General features: G+C 46.0%; 1 protein-coding gene across 2 annotated transcripts in view; it reads right to left on the bottom strand.

The window, feature by feature from the left end:
* The window catches only part of paplna (papilin a, proteoglycan-like sulfated glycoprotein), a 122,952-nt gene extending 104,330 nt beyond the window's left edge, over nucleotides 1-18,622 (bottom strand). For both annotated transcript variants that reach the window (XM_068039737.1, XM_068039738.1), the window contains exon 1: nucleotides 18,344-18,622. In XM_068039737.1, the coding sequence (XP_067895838.1) occupies nucleotides 18,344-18,403 (60 nt within the window). In that variant the 5' untranslated portion in view covers nucleotides 18,404-18,622. The remainder of the gene's footprint in view (nucleotides 1-18,343) is intronic.
* Between the last annotated feature and the right edge of the window lie 467 nt (nucleotides 18,623-19,089).

Genomic DNA, 19,089 nt, shown 5'->3' with positions numbered 1-19,089 from the left:
TATAAGGAGGCAGGTTACACGATGATGTAGTCATCCAGCCCAATGGGTTGGTGCAGAGATCACAAGAGATATGATGGGCTCAGTTTGGCACTGCCAATGCAATTGTAACAAATAAATCATCTTGGATTTCACTGCACATGTTTAAACAAACAAAACATACTCCCAGGAATGAGTCCATGCCCCTTGAGAGGCTCCAATAATGAAAGGGCAAAGGGCTAAATCAACACCATTTGAAAAAGGGTGGGAGGGAGGCAAGAGAGAGAAATAGGAAGAGAAGGGGGCCATACAGCCTCTCGAAGCTATTGTGTCATTCATTTAGATCGTGGCTAATTTGCATCTTAACTCCATTTACTGTCTTCCTTCCATCAGTTTTACCTAATGAAAATCTGTCAATCTCAGTCTTGAAATTTTCAAGTGACCCCTAGGGCCGGATTTGTGGCCCCCGTTAGAGGCGGGAATGGGAAGCAGGCGGTTGGGGAATTCCGTGCCGCCAGCCTGTGTGCCAGTTCCACGGCTCCATCCCGCCCTGGACCGTTTTCCCGGAGGCGGGATGGGGGGTGGTGGGGGCAGCAGGGCTACCCACCTGTAAGTGGCGGATAGCCAATTCACCTAGTTAATGGCCACTTAAGGCCAATTGTCGGAGGCCAACAGGGATGTTTAGCTGCCTGGAGGCAGCCTCCTGGAGGCAGACCAGGCAGCCAGCGCTCCAGGCAAGCCTAGAGGCACCCCTCGATGTCTTGGGTTCAACAGCAGCCACAAACCACCCTGTGAAGGGGTTCCTCTCCCCACCCCCTCAACAGTGGTGGCCTCACTGTTGAATCTATTCTTTACATTGAAAAAGTTGCAGATCGGGCCCTCTACTTTGGCACCACTCTCCCTCACTTACCTGCCATGACACCCCACCGCTGCTTTATGCTGGAGGGCCTCCTATTGGCCCACTGGCGTCCTTAATTGGATGGCAATCCCACACTCTGGCCATTAATTGGCCAAATCGGGGAAAATCACATGAGTGACTGTTCCCCACAAAACGCGGGCTCCTGACACCGGGATCCTGGAGTCCATAGGGAAAATCCTGCCCCCGAGTCTCAACAGCTTTTTGGGAGAGTCCCAGATTTCCACTACCCTTTGTGTGAAGAGGTTCTTCCTGATTTTACCCATGAATGGCCTAACTCTAATATTAATGTTACGCCCCCTTGTGCTAGGCTCCCCCACCAGGGGAAGTAGTTTCTCTCTATCAACCCTATCAAATCCTTTAACCATCTTAAACACAATTTGCCATGGTGAGATTTGAACTCATGTTCTCTGGCTTACTAGTATCAGGAACATAACCACTGTACCCCAATATCACAGAAACAAAGGTCACCAACCCCAAAAGCTCACTGAAATAGGAGGGCATTTTGAAAACCAAAAGGACGACCAATGAGCTATAGTTTCAGGAATGGAAATGCGTTGAAGAAGGTCCTTGTTTGATTACTGCCCTCATTCCCCTCAAGTTAATAATTTGTGGCAAGGTGTTTTTGCAAACCAACATCAAATGTTTTAGTTTAGCCAAGGCTTAGATGTGGACGCATCTAATTAAAGTTGGGTTTTTAGCAGCACTGTGACTGACTGACCCGCAGGACAAGCGACTCGGTTCTTGTTATTCAAACAGGCTTCCTTTAGGCCATATCACAGCAACTCCAACAACTACATCCTCTTTCCAAACAGATTTTAATTAGGAAAGCCTAAAGGCATCGCTAAAATGTTTTGAAACTTTCATCGCCCCTATCCCCCACCACTCCTCCTTCCACTCGCATTCTTTTCTGAAGCAGGATTTCCGTCCTAAATATCAACAAACTGGCCTAAATACAAAACTACACTGTTGTTCCCCAGTGCCAGTGTTTGGAAGCTCAGTATCAGGAGCCTGTTCGATCATTGGGTTGTGTGTTCCTGAGTCAAAGCCCCATCCTAGTCCAGCCATGGCTCAGACATAATCTAGGCTGACACCCCTGTGCAGTACTGAGGAGGTGCCACCTTTCAGATGAATCATTAAACTGAGGCCCTGTCTGCCCTCTCAAGTGGATGTAAAAAGGTATAGTTTTGAAGAAGAGCAGGGGAGTTATCCGTAGTGTCCTGGACAATATTTATCCCCTCAACCAACATCTCAAAAACAGATTATTTGGTCACAATCGTATTGCTGTTTTGGGATCGTGCTGTGCATAAATTGGCTGCCACATTTCCTACATTCCAACAGCGACTACATTTCGAAAGGACTTCATTGGCTGCGAAGTGCTTTGGGACATCCTGAGGTTGTGAAAGGAGCTATATAAATGCAGATTTGTTTGTCCCAAAACAGCACACCTTCCCGCAGGCGTCACTAGATATGAGCCGGCTACAGGCCACCCGAATCATCTTTGCCTTTCTTAGCCCAGTCCCACTCAGTCCGCTCTAGTGATCAAATGCAAACCTGGCAGGAATCAACAAAGTGCGGAGAGCAAGGATCAAACCTCACTTGTGTGGCTCAGTGCTGCACGGACTGTGGCAACTAAAACGGACCGATCAGCTAAAAATATCTCCACATAACCTGCCGAGTTTCATAAATTTTGTAAGTCTTTATGAAACCAGGCAGGTTGTGTTGAAGACAGATCTCGAATATCAACTCCTAGCATTTCAAGCACTCATTAACCCAGCAAACTATTAGGATATCACTATGTATAGGTTTCAAAGGGACTGCTGAATCTGACCATGAGTTCAGTTTTGGGTGGATCACCGCTTTATTTGAACACAATGGTAAATGAAGCCCCAAGGCTTTGGCATTCTGCCAACCCGAAATAATTAAAGAGAATAACAGATACCAGGAAGTAGTCTAATCAAAGGCTTCAGACGTGGAGAAGTGAGAGCAGTTTGTAACAGCCCAAAGATTATAGCCCTGCAGCTATTCCACTCTATCTATAAACATGTGTTGTGCAATGCAGAGGAAAGGTTTTATTTTATGGTCCTTCCTAACCAGCCCTCCCCTAACACCACAAATTTAGTCCAAACGATTAATAATTTAACCATTGGAAGTTTAAGGAACAAATTATCAGCTGAATAAAAAGCCCAAGTTAGTACACATACTGAGTAATACAGTACATTACTTGAGAAAGAGCTGCCAATTGATACCAGCACTTCTGTCCCTGAGCCTTGAAGGTTGTGAGTTCAAGTCCCACTCCAGTGCAGTGCTGAAGGAATGCTGTGGAGGTACTGTCTCTCGGATGAGGTGAGACGTTATTCTGAGGCTCCGTCTAGCCTCTCAGGTGGGTGTAAAAAGATGCCATGACACTATTCAAAGAGCTCTCCCCAGTGTCCTGGAAAATAGCTATCCCAGAACCAACATCACTAAAACATACTATCTGGTCATTTATTTAATCGCTGTGTGTGGGACCATGTTGTGCTCTAATTAGCTGTCACATTTCCCACATTACAACAGTGAATAAAGCGCTTTGGGATGTCCTGGAGAGTCGTTCAGAGTCATGACAGACCAATTGAAAAGGTAGACTGGTGGCAGCTCACATGTGAGAGAGTATACACCAGTAATCTTCACAGAGAGCGCACAGGCAGTCACAGAGTAGGAACAGCGTGTGTGAGTGAAGACAAACTCAGTGATCAGTCTCACACTGTCCTGTAATGTGCTGAATGAGCTGCCTTTATTGGATTCTCTCTTCTTGTGCAGTGGTGTCAAATACGGGGGCAAGCCCGGTTTTGGATCAGACTTGTTTTTAACGACTAAATAAAGTTCAACACTGGAGCCCAAAATTTGTCATTTTTAAACAGGAGCTCCATTTTCCTTTCTGCACAAGTTTCCACAGAGACATTCAAATTCTCCTTCAATGTCCATCAGGAGGGACAAAAAATTCAGATCTTTAAACAATCTTTGCTACTGTAGTTTACTCTCTGAACAAATCTGGACTTGGCAATAGCTGCCCATCTTCGCAGTGCTCTCCATGTTGTTACTGCATGGTGGTGCTGGTAGTTACAGTCTTCACAGCTTCACACTCTTCCCTTGAAGAAGTCATGGGAGGATTCACAGATTGATTAACAGTCTGACAGACCACCACATCAACACTCCTTCTGTGACTGTAATCATCCTATACCCAGCCCATTAGGCGTTAGCTATATGAAACACTTGCATTTATATGACCTCAGGACATCCCAAAGTGCTTTGCAGCCAAGGACGTACTTTTTATAATGTAGGAAACGTGACAGCCAAAGTGACTCTTTGATATGCTGAGCTAATAATAACAACTTGTATTTATATAGCACCTTTAACATAATCAACCAGAGTCACTTCATAGGAGAGCTGTCAAACAGAATTTAACAATGAGATATGGAAGGAGATATTAGGACAGGTGACCAAAAGCTTGGTCAAAGAAGTAGGTGTTAAGGAGCAACTTAAAGGAGGAAAGGGAGAGGCGGGGGTTTAGGGAGAATAATCAAGAGTTCTGTTATTCTGATTCAGCGATCCTTAGTGCCTAGGCAACTGTGGGCAGAAAGCCAATGGTAGAACATGGAAATGAGGAATGTGCAACGTAACTGGAACAGCCACAGAGATTCTGTGGCTACAAGAGCAGGTTAGAGGCTGGGTATTCTTCACCTCAGGACTCCTTAAAGCCTTTTCACCAACTACAAGGTACAAGTCAGCAGTGTGATAGAATATGTTCCACAAGCCTCCTTCGACAGTACCTCCTAAACCCGCAACCTCTACCACCTAGAAGGACCAGGGCAGCAGATGCATGGGAACACCACCACCTGCAAGTTCCCCTCCAAGCCACACATCATCCTGACTTGGAACTATAATCACCGTTCCTTCACTGTCGCTGGGTCAAAATCCTGGAACTCCCCCCCCCAAACAGTACTGTGGGTGTACCTACCCCACATGGACTGCAGCGGTTCAAGAAGGTGGCTCACCACCACCTTCTCAAAGGCAATCAGGGATGGGCAATAAATGCTGGCCTTGCCAGCAACGCCCACATCTCACGAATGAATAAAAAAAGACCAGAATTGGAGGAGTGCAGATATCTCGGAGAGTTGTGGGGCTGGAGGAGATTACAGAGATTGGATGAAGCGAGGCCATGGAGGGATTTGAAAACAAGAACGAGAAAATTAAAATCGAGGCATTGCTGGAACGAGTGCGAAGGGAACAGAATTTGTGGCAGGGACAGAAGATAATGGTCTTCCCAATATTTAGGAAATTTCTGCTCATCCAATACTGGATGTCAGAGACAGTGGAGGGGTTGAGAGGGGTGGTGGGGAGGTAGAGCTGGGTGTTGTCAGCGTACATGTGGAACCTGATGTGTTTTTGCATGATGTCACCGCGGGGCAGTGTGTAGATGAGAAATAAGAGAGAGGCCAAGCATAGATCCTTAAGTGATACCAGAGGTAACGGTGCAGGAACAGGAAGAGAAGCCATTGCAGGTGATTCTCTGGCTACAATTAGACAGATAGGAATGGAACTGGGGGAGAATTGTCTGACCCAGCTAGACGACAGTGGAAAGGTGTTGGAGGAGGATGGTGTGGTTAGCTGCGTCAAAGGCTGCAGACAGGATGAGAAAGCTGAGGGAGATAGTTTATCTTAGTCATAGTCACATAGAATGTCTTTGTGACTTTGATTAGGGCCGTCTTGGTACTGTGACAGGGGTGCAAACCTGATTGGAGGGAGTCAATCATGGAGTTTCAGGAAAGATGGGCACGGATTTGGGAGGCGACAACTCTTTGAATAACTTCGGAGAGGAAAGGGAGGTTGGAGATGGGACAGTAAACCAGGAGTAGGGGTCATGGAAGGGAGGTGATGTAATGGAAGTTAAGCTGAGCTTAAAATGCAAGACCATCGTAAGGAAGTGACAGAGACCAAGGGTTGGCCATCCTGCAACTTGGGCTCAAGCAACATTAACACGAGGTTTCCGGCAGCCTTGGTATCGTCATAGAGTCCTGCAGTCATAGAGTCATTACGGCACAAAAGGAGGCCATTCAGCCCATTGAGTTCATGCCAGCTCTCCGTAGAGCAATTCAGTCAGCCCCATTCCCCCTCTATCCCTGCAGCCCTACAAGTTTAACTCCCTCAAGTGCCCAACCCAATTTCCTTTTGAAATCACTGATCGTCTCCACTTCCACCACCCTTGTAGGCAGCGGGTTCCAGCTCATTGCTGTGTAAAAAAGTTCTATCATCTCTTTCCCAAATCCTTAAATCTGTGTCCCCTAGTCCTTATACCATCAGTTAATGGGAACAACTTTTCTTTATATATTTTATCGAAACCTGTCATAATCTTGTACACCTCTTTCAAATCAACCCTCAATCTCCTTTGCTCCAAGGAGAACAACCCCAGCTTCTACAACCTGACCTTGTAGCTAAAATCCCTCATCCCTGGAACCATTCTGGTAAATCTCCTCTGTACACTCTCAAGGGCCCTCACATCCTTCCTAAATGTGCGGTCACCAGAACTGACACAATGCTTTAGTTGAGGCCTATCTAGAGCTTTATAGAGGTTCAGCATAACTTCCCTGCTTTCATGCTCAATACCTCTATTTATGAAGCCCAGGATCCCATATGCTTTGTTAACCACTCTCCCAATATGTCATCCCACCTTCAAAGATCGAAGCACACGAACCTCCAGGTCCCTCTGTCTCTGCACACTCTTTAGAACAGTGCCATTAATTTTATATTATCCCTCCCTATCCCTTCTGCCGAAATGCATCACCACACATTTCTCTGTATTAAATTCCATCTGCCATTTGTCTGCCCATTCTGCTAGCCTATCTATGTCCTGTTGCAGTTGATTGGTGTCATCCTCACTATTTGCCATTCTTCCGAGTTTGGTATCAAATTTTGAAATTTTATGCCACTCTCTACCATCCTGCAATCTGAAAAGCAACCATTTACCACAACTCACTGTTTTCTGTCCTCAAGCCAATTATTGTTTTATCCAAGCTGACACTGACCCTCAATTTTGTTAACTGGCCTTTTATGTGGTAGTTGTTCAAACATTTTCTTCAAATCCATATAGACAACAACCACATTCCCTTCATCAACCTCTGTTACTTCTTCAAAAAATTTAATTGGATTAGTCAAGCATGATCTGCCTTTTACAAATCCGTGCTGACTCTCCTTAATTAATTCAAACCTCTCCAAGTGCCTGTTGATTTTTTCCCTGATTATTGTTTCTAAAACCTCACCCATCACAGATGTTAAACTAACTGGCCTGAAGTTGCTAGGATTGTGGCGCAGTGGTTAGCACCGCAGCCTCACAGCTCCAGCGACCTGGGTTCAATTCTGGGTACTGCCTGTGTGGAGTTTGCAAGTTCTCCCTGTGTCTGCGTGGGTTTCCTCCGGGTGCTCCGGTTTCCTCCCACATGCCAAAGACTTGCAGGTTGATAGGTAAATTGGCCATTATAAATTGCCCCTAGTATAGGTAGGTGGTAGGGAAATATAGGGACAGGTGGGGATGTGGTAGGAATATGGAATTAGTGTAGAATTAGTATAAATGGGTGGTTGATGGTCGGCACAGACTCGGTGGGCCGAAGGGCCTGTTTCAGTGCTGTATCTCTAAACTAAACCCTTTCTTGAATAAGGGTGTCACATTTACCACTCTCAATCCTCTGGCACCTCTCCTGTATCTAGGGAAAATTGGAAAATTATGACAAGCCCTTCCGCTATCTCCACTCCCACTTCCTTTAGCAACCTGGGATGGAAGCCATCCAGACCAGGTGACTTATCGACTCTAAGCATAGACAGTCTTTCCAGTACATTCTGCCTATCAATTTCACCTCGTCCATTACCTCTAGCATCTCCGCTTCTACTGATATTTTGTCAGCATCCTCTTCCTTAGTAAACACCGATACAAAGTATCAGTATTCAGTATTCTAGCCTTACCCTATGCCTCTAAGTATATATCACCCTCTTTGTCCCACCCCACCTCTTATTAAAGGCCTGCTACCCAACCCAAACCCGACGGGACCCAACAACATGTGTCAGGTTTGGGTCGGGTCGCACTTCCGGGTCCGGTATTCGGGCTCGGGTCGGGTCAGGCCGGATCGGACACACTCTATCACAACCTCAGGTAAGTGACTTTCATGTTAATTTACTTTTTGGACTTTAAAGGTGGTTTTGTTACAGTTATTTTAAGCTTATGCAGGTAAGGAACAAAGTGAAAAACGGAAGGTAAGTTACATGATGGTAGGGTCGGGCGTGGGAAAAAAAGGGAAGGACTCGGGCGGGGTCGGGCTCGGATGGGGTCTCATTTGCAGACCTGAGCAGGCCTTTACCTCTTATTACCCGCTTACTATTTACATGCCAGTAGAAGATTTTCGGGTTCCCTTTTATGTTAACTGCCACATTAGTCTCAGATTCTCTCTTTGCCAGTCTTATTTGTCTGTCTGTGAGCATCATTCCTTCAATAAAATCTGTAAAGTTGTGACTCTGCATTTAGAACCTTAATTCCTGGCACAATATCTCCAAGCTGGTTTCTCTAATCGTACGACATCAACACCCGCCTCCGCCCCTCCCCCACCCAGCAAACTCATCCCCTCTTCACTTCAATACTCTGGTTAGGCCATAAGTAGAGGACTGCGTCCAGTTCTGGTCACCGCACTTTCGGAAGGATATGAGGGTCCTTGAGAGGGTGCAGAGGAGGTTTACCAGGATGGTTCCAGGGATGGGGGATTTTAGTTACAAGGCTAGATTGGAGAAGCTGGGGTTGTTCTCTTCGGAGCAAAGGAGATTAAGGAGAGATTTGATCGAGGTGTACATGATTATGACAGGTTTAGATAAGGTAGATAAAGAAAAGCTGTTCTCATTAACTGATGGTACAAGGACTAAGGGTCACATTTTTAAGGTTTTGGTCAAGACATGCAGGGGGGGGGGATGTGAGGATGAACGTTTTTTACACAGTGAGTGGTAATAACCTGGAACTTGCTGCCTACGAGGGTGGTGGAAGCCGAGACGATGAATAATTTCAAAAGGATATTGAGGGAAATAAACTTGCAGGGCTACAGGGATGGAGCAAGGGAATGGGACTGATTGGATTGCTCTACACAGAGAGCTGGCATGGACCTGATGGGACAAATAGCCTCCTTTTGTACCATAATGACTGTTATAAGAAAAGCGTTCATGGTCACACCGAGGTGGCCACACTGAAAGCAGCAATCACTGTGTCTCCCTTCTCCAATTATGCACCCCTGACCCAGCTCAGTATACCACAGGTCATCTCAATGCAAAAGAGCTGTGGGATAGCTGGAGTATTGTACTGTGTAAAAGCAAAGATCAGGTTGGCTTTTACGACTGATACATTAAGTTTATCCCCACCACCCGCACCTCCCCTCTCCTGAACTCATTAGCTTCTATCTGGGGTATGGGTTCACGGGTAACAAGCACTGTGAACTCAGTTCCTCAATCAGATCCCTATTCTTCATGTGAGCCGAGGCAGAGAGCTGGCAGATTAAAAGCCATACATAGTGAGCCGTGCCTGACATAGCTGTAAATAAAGCTGGGTAAAATCTATATTGATTGGTCCTCAATGGGGCAGTTTAAAATGGTGTTAAATGGAGTCATACGGACACAACACAGGTTAGCTTCCTGGTCTGTGTTCGCTGACCTACGTTGGCTCCTGACTGTGCCTTCAGCTGCCGTAAGCTCTGGAGTTCCTTCCTGCAACCTCACCACCTTTCTCTCCTCCTTTAAGCAGCTCCTTTAACCCTCCCTCTTTGACCAAGTGTCTTAATGTCTCCTTCTTTGTCTCATGTTACTTTTTGTTTGAGAACACTCCTGTGGGTTGGATGTCATCATTGGGACACAACACCAAGCCTTGGCACCTTTGGGCTCAGGATGGGCTACAACCAGAGTTCCCGTTCCAAATGTCAGTGTGGATGTCATCTGAGGTCAGGATTGGACTCATCCATGAAGCTTCCCCACATTCTGACTCACCCCGAGTCCCATATGAAGAGTTGACACTTGGACACAAGGACCAAGATGCAGCCAGTACCTGTCCCCCAACTGCAGCCCAGCAAGGGTCATCACCTTCAAGACAGTGGGGAAGAAAGGGAAAACAACAGCTGTCGACTATTTGAGTGGGACTATTACCACCACCGAAACACAAGCAACCTGGACCAAGGCCAGAGCCTTTAGGAACCTTTGTTTAAGCGAAAAGATCCAACAACAATCATTTCATCATAGTGAAACTGCCGAGAGCCATTGATGAACCCAACAACATAAGAGAACAAGAATCAGCAAAAACACTGTCACTAACACAAAGCACCTCTGAAGTTGTTGTCCATCATACTCCTCAGCCCACCACTGTGCTGTTCAACAACCTTCACCCATGTCAGTACAAAAGAAAAAGAAAAACAAAGAATAGGGATGAAGGGAAAGAAACGAAAGACTTGCATTTCTATAGCGTCTTTCATGACCTCAGCAGGTCCCAAAGTACTTTACAACCAATGAAATGCTTTTGAAATGTAGTCACTGTTATAATGTAGGGAACCCAGCAGCTAATTTACACACAGCAAGCTCCCACAAACAGCAATGTGATAATGACCAGATAATCTGTTTTTTTTTTATAAAGAGATGTTAATTGAGGGATTACTATTGGTCAGACACTGGAGTGACCTCACCTGCCCTTCTTTGAAATAGTGCCACGGCATTTTTTTTTCACCCACTCGAGAGGGCAGATTGTTTAGAATTTAACATCTCATCCGAAAGACAGCATCTCCAACAGTGCAGCACCCCACTGGAGTATTAGTCTCTGTCTCAAGTCTCTGCAGTGGGATTTGAATTCACAACACTTTGACTCAGAGGAGAATGTGATACACACCGAGCCATGGCTGGCAATGAACAAAATGCATCACTTCTCAAAGAACAGTGATTTTACATTTTGAGAGGGACAATTTTTCTTCAAACCATAACCAATCCTAACACTATCAAACTGTGGAATATATTCAGCCTTTGTCAGTTCATACAGTTAACAAACCCCACAGATTTCCATTATTACAGGCCCAGCTATCAGGCGACTGGTAAGTCTTCCGAAAAACTGACAGTACTGTACAACTAAAATTAGCCAGTGAATTTACAGATCATTATTTTCTAATCATACCCTCCTTGGTCACTATTAGACATTTGATGCCTTTCCTGGGCAATGGAATGCACACAGAGTGTGTTTGGAACGAAGACAACTATTAAAAATATCTTGGAAGACACACCCAAAATCAGCTTTATCAGTAAGATCTGCATGAAAGCAGCTCAGAATCCAGCTACCAACCAGCAACAAAGAGCTGAAGCATTTAACTCCATCCACACAGCTCAAACGAAAATCCCTGATTCGATGGTCAAGCATCTGAAGTGAGGGGGATCTGACAGGCTGTCAGCTGGGCAGATGTGTAAAATGCTTCCTTAAAGGGAAAGGGGCGAGGCATTGCTAAATCTAATCAAGCATTCACGCTCGTCAAAAGGAAAACTGGGATGGTTTGTGACTGAAATCTGTTGCTAGAGAATGCACGGTTTATTTGAATGCTACAATTGCTCAACATACAGCTTGCAGTTGACATTAGAGGTTACAAATAAAGTCCAAATGTCCCACTCAGTATAAGTTTACTATATTACAAATGAAGTCTGACTTTACATCCCAACTTGTAGTAAGTTTTAAAGCATCATCATTTCACAAGGAATTAGCAGATCCGAGCAACTTAAAAAAAAAATGAAAAGATATCAGAACTGGCAGATGCTAACTGGTAAACCAGTAACAGGTCACACTTCCTCAGATAGCTACTGTTTAACGGTTTACTCGAACTATCTGTGCGGCATTTCAGTGCAGTTGTTAACTGGTTTACGAAAGAATTCCATTTCCAAAGTCGCTTTCGTGACCCCAAGACGTCCCAAAGCGCTTTACGGCCAATGAAAGTACTTTTGAGGTGTAGTCGCCATTGTAACGTAGGAAATGCGGCAGCCAATTTGTGCACAGCAAGATCCCACAAACAGCAATGAAATAACAATAATCTGTTTTTAGTGATGTTAGTTAAGGAATAAACATTGGGCAGGATAATGGGGAGAACTTCCCTGCTCATCTTGTAAAAGTACCATAGGATATTTTATGGCCACCCAAGAGGCAGACAGGATCACAGTCCAGTGTCTCATCAGAAAGACGGCCTGCATTTTGTCCTCAGGTTTTTGCAGTGGGATTTGAACACACTCAGAGTAAGATCTGACTCAGAGCCAAGAGTGCGACCAACTAAGTCACAATTGAAATGGTCACCCACTTATTTTAAATGGATTAACAACCGCATTAAAATAGCACACAGTGGAGCTGTACCAAATATATTAACCAGCGCACTGCCAGGGAAGCTTAAATCCTACAAATGATCGGCCGCATCATCACTGCCCCGAGTGAGTTGTATAGATCTGACTACGAGTGTAATGAATTCTGTATTCAATGGATTAACATGGAGTATTTCGCTTATATCAGAATTATTCCAGTTTGTAAATATAGACAATACTTTGTTGCCTCCCACATATTCAGATAAACCAGGTTTGACCCCTTTCCAGAGGATTCTGTCCACGACCTTGAAAGTCCTACCAGCACGAAGCATAGATATATCAGTAACTGACCCCAAGTAATTCGTACACAGAAAGACTCCACCTCTCAGGGGGGCTTTTTCCTGAAGGGCAAGAGGCAGCATAAGAGTTAATAGAAACAGGAGATGCATGTCAGGCTGGAAATAAATCCCTCAGGGTGGTCTCAATAGCAGCTATGACGGACTTAAGATTATATATAATGACTTGGACAATGGAATACAGAATAAAATTTCAAAATTTGCCAATGATACCAAACTTACAAGTGTGGCAGACAGTGAAGATGATACCAATAGACTGCAACAGGACATAGATAGGCTAGCAGAATGGACAGACAAATGGCAGATGGAATTTAATACTGAGAAGTGTGAGGTGATGTATTTTGGCAGATGGGATAGGGCATGGCAATATAGACTTAATGGCACAGTTCTAAAGAGTGTGCAGGGTCAGAGAGACCTGGGGGTCCACGTGCATTGATCCTTGAAAGTGTCAGGACATATTGACAGAGTGATTAGCAAAGCATATGGGATCTTGACTTCATCAATAGAGGTATTGAGTACAAAAGCAGGGAAGTTATGCTGAACCTTTATAAAGCTCTGGTCAGGCCACAATTAGTGTATTGCGTCTAGTCCTGGTCACCACACTTTAGGAAGGATGTAGGGTCCTTAAGAGGGTGCAGAGGAGATTTACCAGAATGATTCCAGGGATGTTAGTTATAAGATTAGGTTGGAGAAGCTGGTGTTGTTCTCCTTGAGGGGCGGTCTGATAGAGGGGTACAAGATTATGACATGTTTAGATAAGGTAGACAAAGAAAAACTGTTCCCATTAGCTAATGGTAAAAGGAGTAGGGGTCACAAATCTAAGGTTTTGGGCAAGAGATGCACGGGGGAATGTAAGGAAGAACTGTTATACACAGTGGGTGGTAATGACCTGGAACTCACTGCCTACGAGGGTGGTGGAAGCAGAGATGATGAATGATTTCAAAAGGAAATGTGACCTTTCCAGCCTTGAACTCGAGCCCCAGACCCAGCACTGGCTCGGCCTGCATATGGACCCTGCCTGCGTCTCGGGCCGTGAAGCTACCTGAGGAGGCGGCAGGGCCTAGGCTGGGGCCCCGGGAGTGGGATGCCGGGAGTAACCGGGCCCTGGATGTGGGGTGCCGGGGTAACCGGGCCCCGGAAGTGGGGTGCCGGGGTAACCAGGCCCCGGGAACGAGGGTGGGGGGTTGGAGGGACACAGAGAGGAGGGGGAGAGAGACACACATACACAGACATAGACCGAGAGACAGAAACACACACACACACAGTAGGAGAGAGACAAAGAGGAGAGAGACAGAGAGAGAAGAGGGAGAGAGAGAGAGAGAATAGAGAGAGAGAGAATAGAGAGAGAGAGAAACAGAGAGAGAGAGAGAGAAAGAGAGAGAGAAAGAGAGAGAGAGAAAGAGAGAGAGAAAGAAACAGAGAGAGAAAGAAACAGAGCGACAGAGACAGACAGAGACAAGGAGGGAGAAAGAGAGAGGGGGAGAGAGAGAAAGTGATCAAGATCATTACTGACAGATGGACATCTCTCTGGAATACTCCAGTGTGCAGGCAGACATTGTCTACTTGTACAAGCAAAAACAATGCCAGGTTTCTCACTAAATCAGTGTTCAACAGAGGGATGAGAAAATAAATTGATAAATTAGTCTTCCCATTTAACGCTGCTTCACAAAAATGCACGTTTGTTGTTTTGGTTAATAGTAATATAAATTTCTAATATCTTTATCTTTCTGAAATTTGCTCACAGTCTCCTGTGTAGGACAAATATTCTAATATGGCCCCCACCATATGAAAAGGTTGGACACCCCTGATCTGGAAGGACAAGGGCAGCAGATGCATGGGAACGCCACCAGCTGCAAGTTCCCCTCCAAGCCAGACACCATCCTGACTTGGAACTATATCGCCGTTCCTTCACTGTCGCTGGGTCAAAATCCTGGAACTCCCTTCCTAACAGCACTGTGGGTGTACCTACCCCCACCAAGCAAAGCCCAAATTAGAGTCGGACTTCTCCTCTGTTGGAATCCTTGATCTTGGCAACTTCAGTATTCCACATCAGCAATGGAGATGCTTCTCTCCTATTGATGGGGTGAGCACACTAACACAGTCCCTGCCTTCCTGAATAACCTTCAACAACTTGCCAATCAGCCGACCTGGATCAGTCATTCCACTAAACTCCGGGATTTTCCACTGCATCAATGCTGGTTTCCTCAGCAAGATATCAACTTCCTCAACGAGAGCCTATACCAAAAATCAGACTCTAAACTCATCTTCTTTGACACTGTATCAGCCGACTGGAAAACTTATATGCTGTTCTTTCCCTCTTTTGACCCTTGCACCAATGCCAGTGATGTAACTGATATTATAGTCTGCACTGACTTCACTCTGGTCCCGCCTGTTGTTCTACTGACCTCAGAACAATTGGCCCCGGTCTCTTCATCAATGGGAAGCAACCTAATTTCTACTCGGAACCTTTAAACCGACTCTTCGAGTTGTCAAATGCAACTTCATTGAAAGGAAGCATTGACTGAGATCTTTCTGCCCTTCAGCAATCCCTCTATCTGGTCCCTCACCAAAAGCTTCATCCTGCAGATTCTCTGAATCCTTTGTTGCACCCTGTTGGTATAGTTACCAGCTCAGCTAAAGAGAAATCTGTCCATTTTAGATTTATTATGGCACAGAAGGAGGCCATTCAGCCCATTGAGTCCATGCTGGCTCTCTATAGAGCAATCCAGTCAGTGCCATTTCCCTGCTCTATCTCCCTGTAAGTTTATTTCCCTCCAATTTCCTTTTGAAATCGTTCATCATCTCCACTTCCACCACCCTCATAGACAGCGAGTTCCTGGTCATTACCACCCGCTGTGTTAAAAATGTTTATCCTTCACAGCCCCCTGCATCTCAGAGTTATAGCGTCATATTCAAGCACAAAACCTTAAATCTGTGTCCCCTAGTATGATCAGCTAACGGGAACGGCTTTTCTTTGTCTACCTTATCTAAACCTGTCATAATCTTGTACACCTCTATCAAACCTCCCCTCAATCTCCTTTGCTCCAAGGTGAACAACCGAAAAACTCCGAACAAACAGGGGCGGCACAGTGGCGCAGTGGTTAGCACTACAGCCTCACAGCTCCAGGGACCCGGGTTCGATTCTGGGTACTGCCTGTGTGGAGTTTGCAAGTTCTCCCTGTGTCTGCGTGGGTTTTCTCCGGGTGCTCCGGTTTCCTCCCACAAGCCAAAAGACTTGCAGGTTGGTAGGTAAATTGGCCATTACAAATTGTCACTAGTATAGGTAGGTGGTAGGGAAATATAGGGACAGGTGGGGATGTTTGGTAGGAATATGGGGTTAGTGTAGGATTAGTATAAATGGGTGGTTGATGGTCGGCACAGACTCGTTGGGCCGAAGGGCCTGTTTCAGTGCTGTATCTCTAATCTAATCTAATCTAAATCCCTCATCCCTGGAACCATTCTGGTAAATCTCCTCTGCACCCTCTCAAAGATTCTTCCTAACGTGTTCTGCCCAGAACTAGGCACAATCTCGAGTTGTGGCCTAACCAGAGCTTTAGAAAGGTATCCTCCTAACTTTAGCTAACTTTTCTCCTCCAACACTAATCTCAATCATTTTGATGAAGGCTCTCCTGCTATTTTATCATTATGCTCAACATTAAGTTTCTCCACCCAGGCTTGTCCCTCCTTCACTCTCCAGCTTCCTATAAGACCTCTGGTCCCAACACGTCTCCTTAACGTGTGTGGTTCTGAACCTAGCCCTGGCCTTCACAGTGTCTGCAATCACCCTTGTTTGCAGTCCAACTTTACCTTAGAAATCTGCTCTCACGTCTACCCTCCTCATAGGGATGTTGGTCCCACCTACCCTTCCAATGATAGTCCTGACATACTCTCCCCCACTCTTTCCTCATAAACCTTTAATTCTTTCCTTTTGAAGTACATATCCCAATTCCCTTTTGAAAGTTACTACTGAATCAGTTTCCACCAACCTGTCAGGCAGTGTATTCCAGATTATAACAACTCGCTGCATTAAAAAAATTCTCATCTCCCCTCTGGTTCTTTTGCCTATCATCTTAAATCTGTGTCCTCCAGTTACTGACCCTCCTGCACAGGAAATGGTTTCTCCCTGTCTACTCTATCAAAACCCATCCCGATTTTGAACCCCTCTGTTAAATCGCCCCTTAACCTTCTCTGGTCTAAGGGGAACAACCTCAGTTTCTTCAGTCTCTCCACATAATTTTTAAAATTCTTTCATGGGAGGTGGGCGTCACTGACCAGGCCAGCATTTATTGCCCATCCCTAATTGCCCTTGAGAAGGTGGTGGTGAGCTGCCTTCTTGAACCGCTGCAGTCCATGTGGGGTAGGTACACCCACAGTGCTGTTAGGAAGGGAGTTCCAGGATTTTGACCCAGTGACAGTGAAGGAACGGCGATATAGCTCCAAGTCAGGATGGTGTGTGGCGTGGACGGGAACTTGCAGGTGGTGGTGTTCCCATGCATCTGCTGCTTTTATCCTTCTAAGTGGTAGAGGTTGTGGGTTTGAAAGGTGCTGTCGAAGGAGCCTTGGTGAGTTGAAGTCCCTCATCCCTGGTACTATTCCAATAAAATTCTGGGAAGTCTCCTCTGCACCCTCTTCAAGGCCTTTCCATCCTTCCTATAGTGTGGTGCCCAGAGTTGGACACAATACTCCAGCTGAGGCTTAATCAGTTATATCTGAAGGTTTAGCTTAACTTCCTTGCTCTTGGACTCCATGCCTCTATTAATAAAGCCCAGGATGCCACCTTTAAAGATTTATGTACATATACTCCCAGGACTCTCTGCTCCTGCATCCCCTGTAAAATTGGACCACTTAGTTTATATCCTCATCCTTCCGAGCAAAATGCATCACTTTACAACTCTCTGCATTAAATCTCACCTGCAATGACTGCCCATTTCACCTGTCTAGCTCCTCCCGAAGCCGTTCACTGTTGACCTCTTTTCTGAGTTTTGGGTCTCATCTGAAAAGTTGGGAATTCTGCTCTGTACATCCACGTCCAGGTTAAGATATTTCAAAAGAGCAGCGGTCCTAACACTGATCCTGGGGGGCAGCACTGCACACTTCCCTCCGTCACCTCTACTCTCCGTCCCTCAGTCAATTCCCATCCACGCTGCCATCGTCCCTCTGAAATGTACTCGACCAAAAACATAGGAGCAAAAAGTTTGCCTGATGCGCGAAAGGCCATTTGGGTGCGGACCTTAAACCAGAGAGGTTGAGCCATTAACCAAACAGCTGGAAAGTGTGTGCTTGTGCCTGGATCTTTCACACCTTGTACTAACTAGCCCGGTGTGTGCAGGGTGTAACTGGTTAGAGCACTGAACCTCTGGGCAATAGGTGCCCCATTTACATTCACTTCATTGTGAAACTACAGATGGAGACGATTCCCATCGCTGGCAACACTCAGTTAACTAGCATCACTTCTCAAGACATCCTCAGCCTGTGACCCATATCACGCAGTAATCTCTTTAACTAAAATCCCCTTAACTAAAAGGACTTTGCATTCCATCACTTGCAGTATTCTCATTTACTCCCTCATTGCACTTTGTAGCATTGAGAATACATGAGCTGACAATATACACCCCTTCTGTAACCATTCACTTCAAATGCTGGAAGTCTATTGAAATGATTTGCAGCAAACTCAAGAGGATTTTACCCCACACACAACATTCAATACAAAGACAGGTAATTCTGTACTTACACAGGAGGCTGGGATTAATGCCAATAACTGCACAACAACCAGGGACAGTGAAAGCTTCATATTCCCTCACAGCTGGCTGGGAACGGGAGAGATGCTCAAACTCTGCACAACTGATCCTGGTGCATTGACAGAGGAGCAGGGAAAGTCTCACAAACCCACTTGCAGCCTTGTGTGAGTCTCAGTGCCCTCCACTGCTGCCCTAGCTTGACTGTCTGTCCTGTCTCCTGCAGCCTCCAGTGCTGGGGCAGACTGAGCGATCCAGCTGCTGCTGGCGGAGGGAGCTCCCGGGAGAGCTCAGTGATGCGGCCTGGCGGAGGGCTTTCCCAAGAGATCCCGGTAATGCGGTCTGGTTACACTCCGCGCGCCACAGGAAGTCAGGGCAGTTGGAGTTTTGCTGCGATGGAGGGAGGATGGAGCTGGGATTGGGAGTGAGGGGAAAGGGAACTAAAGATGGTTAGAAGATAGGGATGGGATGGTGGGAGGAGGAATGGAGTGGGATAGTGGTGGGAGAAGGGAAGTGCAGGCACCCGGGAAAGGGTGAAGGAAAGAGGCTGGGGAGGGTATAGAACTGGAAAGCACCTGGGGGAAAGGGTCGGGAAAAGAGCCACGGGGAGGAGGCACAGGGGCACAGTGAGGGGAGGGCAGAATGCAGTGGGGGAAAGTGAGGGAAGGGCAGAATGGAGTGGAGCAAAGTGGGGGAGGGCAGAATGCAGTGGGGCAAAGTTGGGGGAGGGCAGAATGCAGTG

Source organism: Heterodontus francisci, chromosome 9, assembly GCF_036365525.1.
Source record: "Heterodontus francisci isolate sHetFra1 chromosome 9, sHetFra1.hap1, whole genome shotgun sequence".
Lineage (NCBI taxonomy): Eukaryota > Metazoa > Chordata > Chondrichthyes > Heterodontiformes > Heterodontidae > Heterodontus > Heterodontus francisci.
The sequence above is the reverse complement of the archived record's forward strand: the minus strand, read 5'-3'. Positions and strand labels throughout refer to the sequence as shown.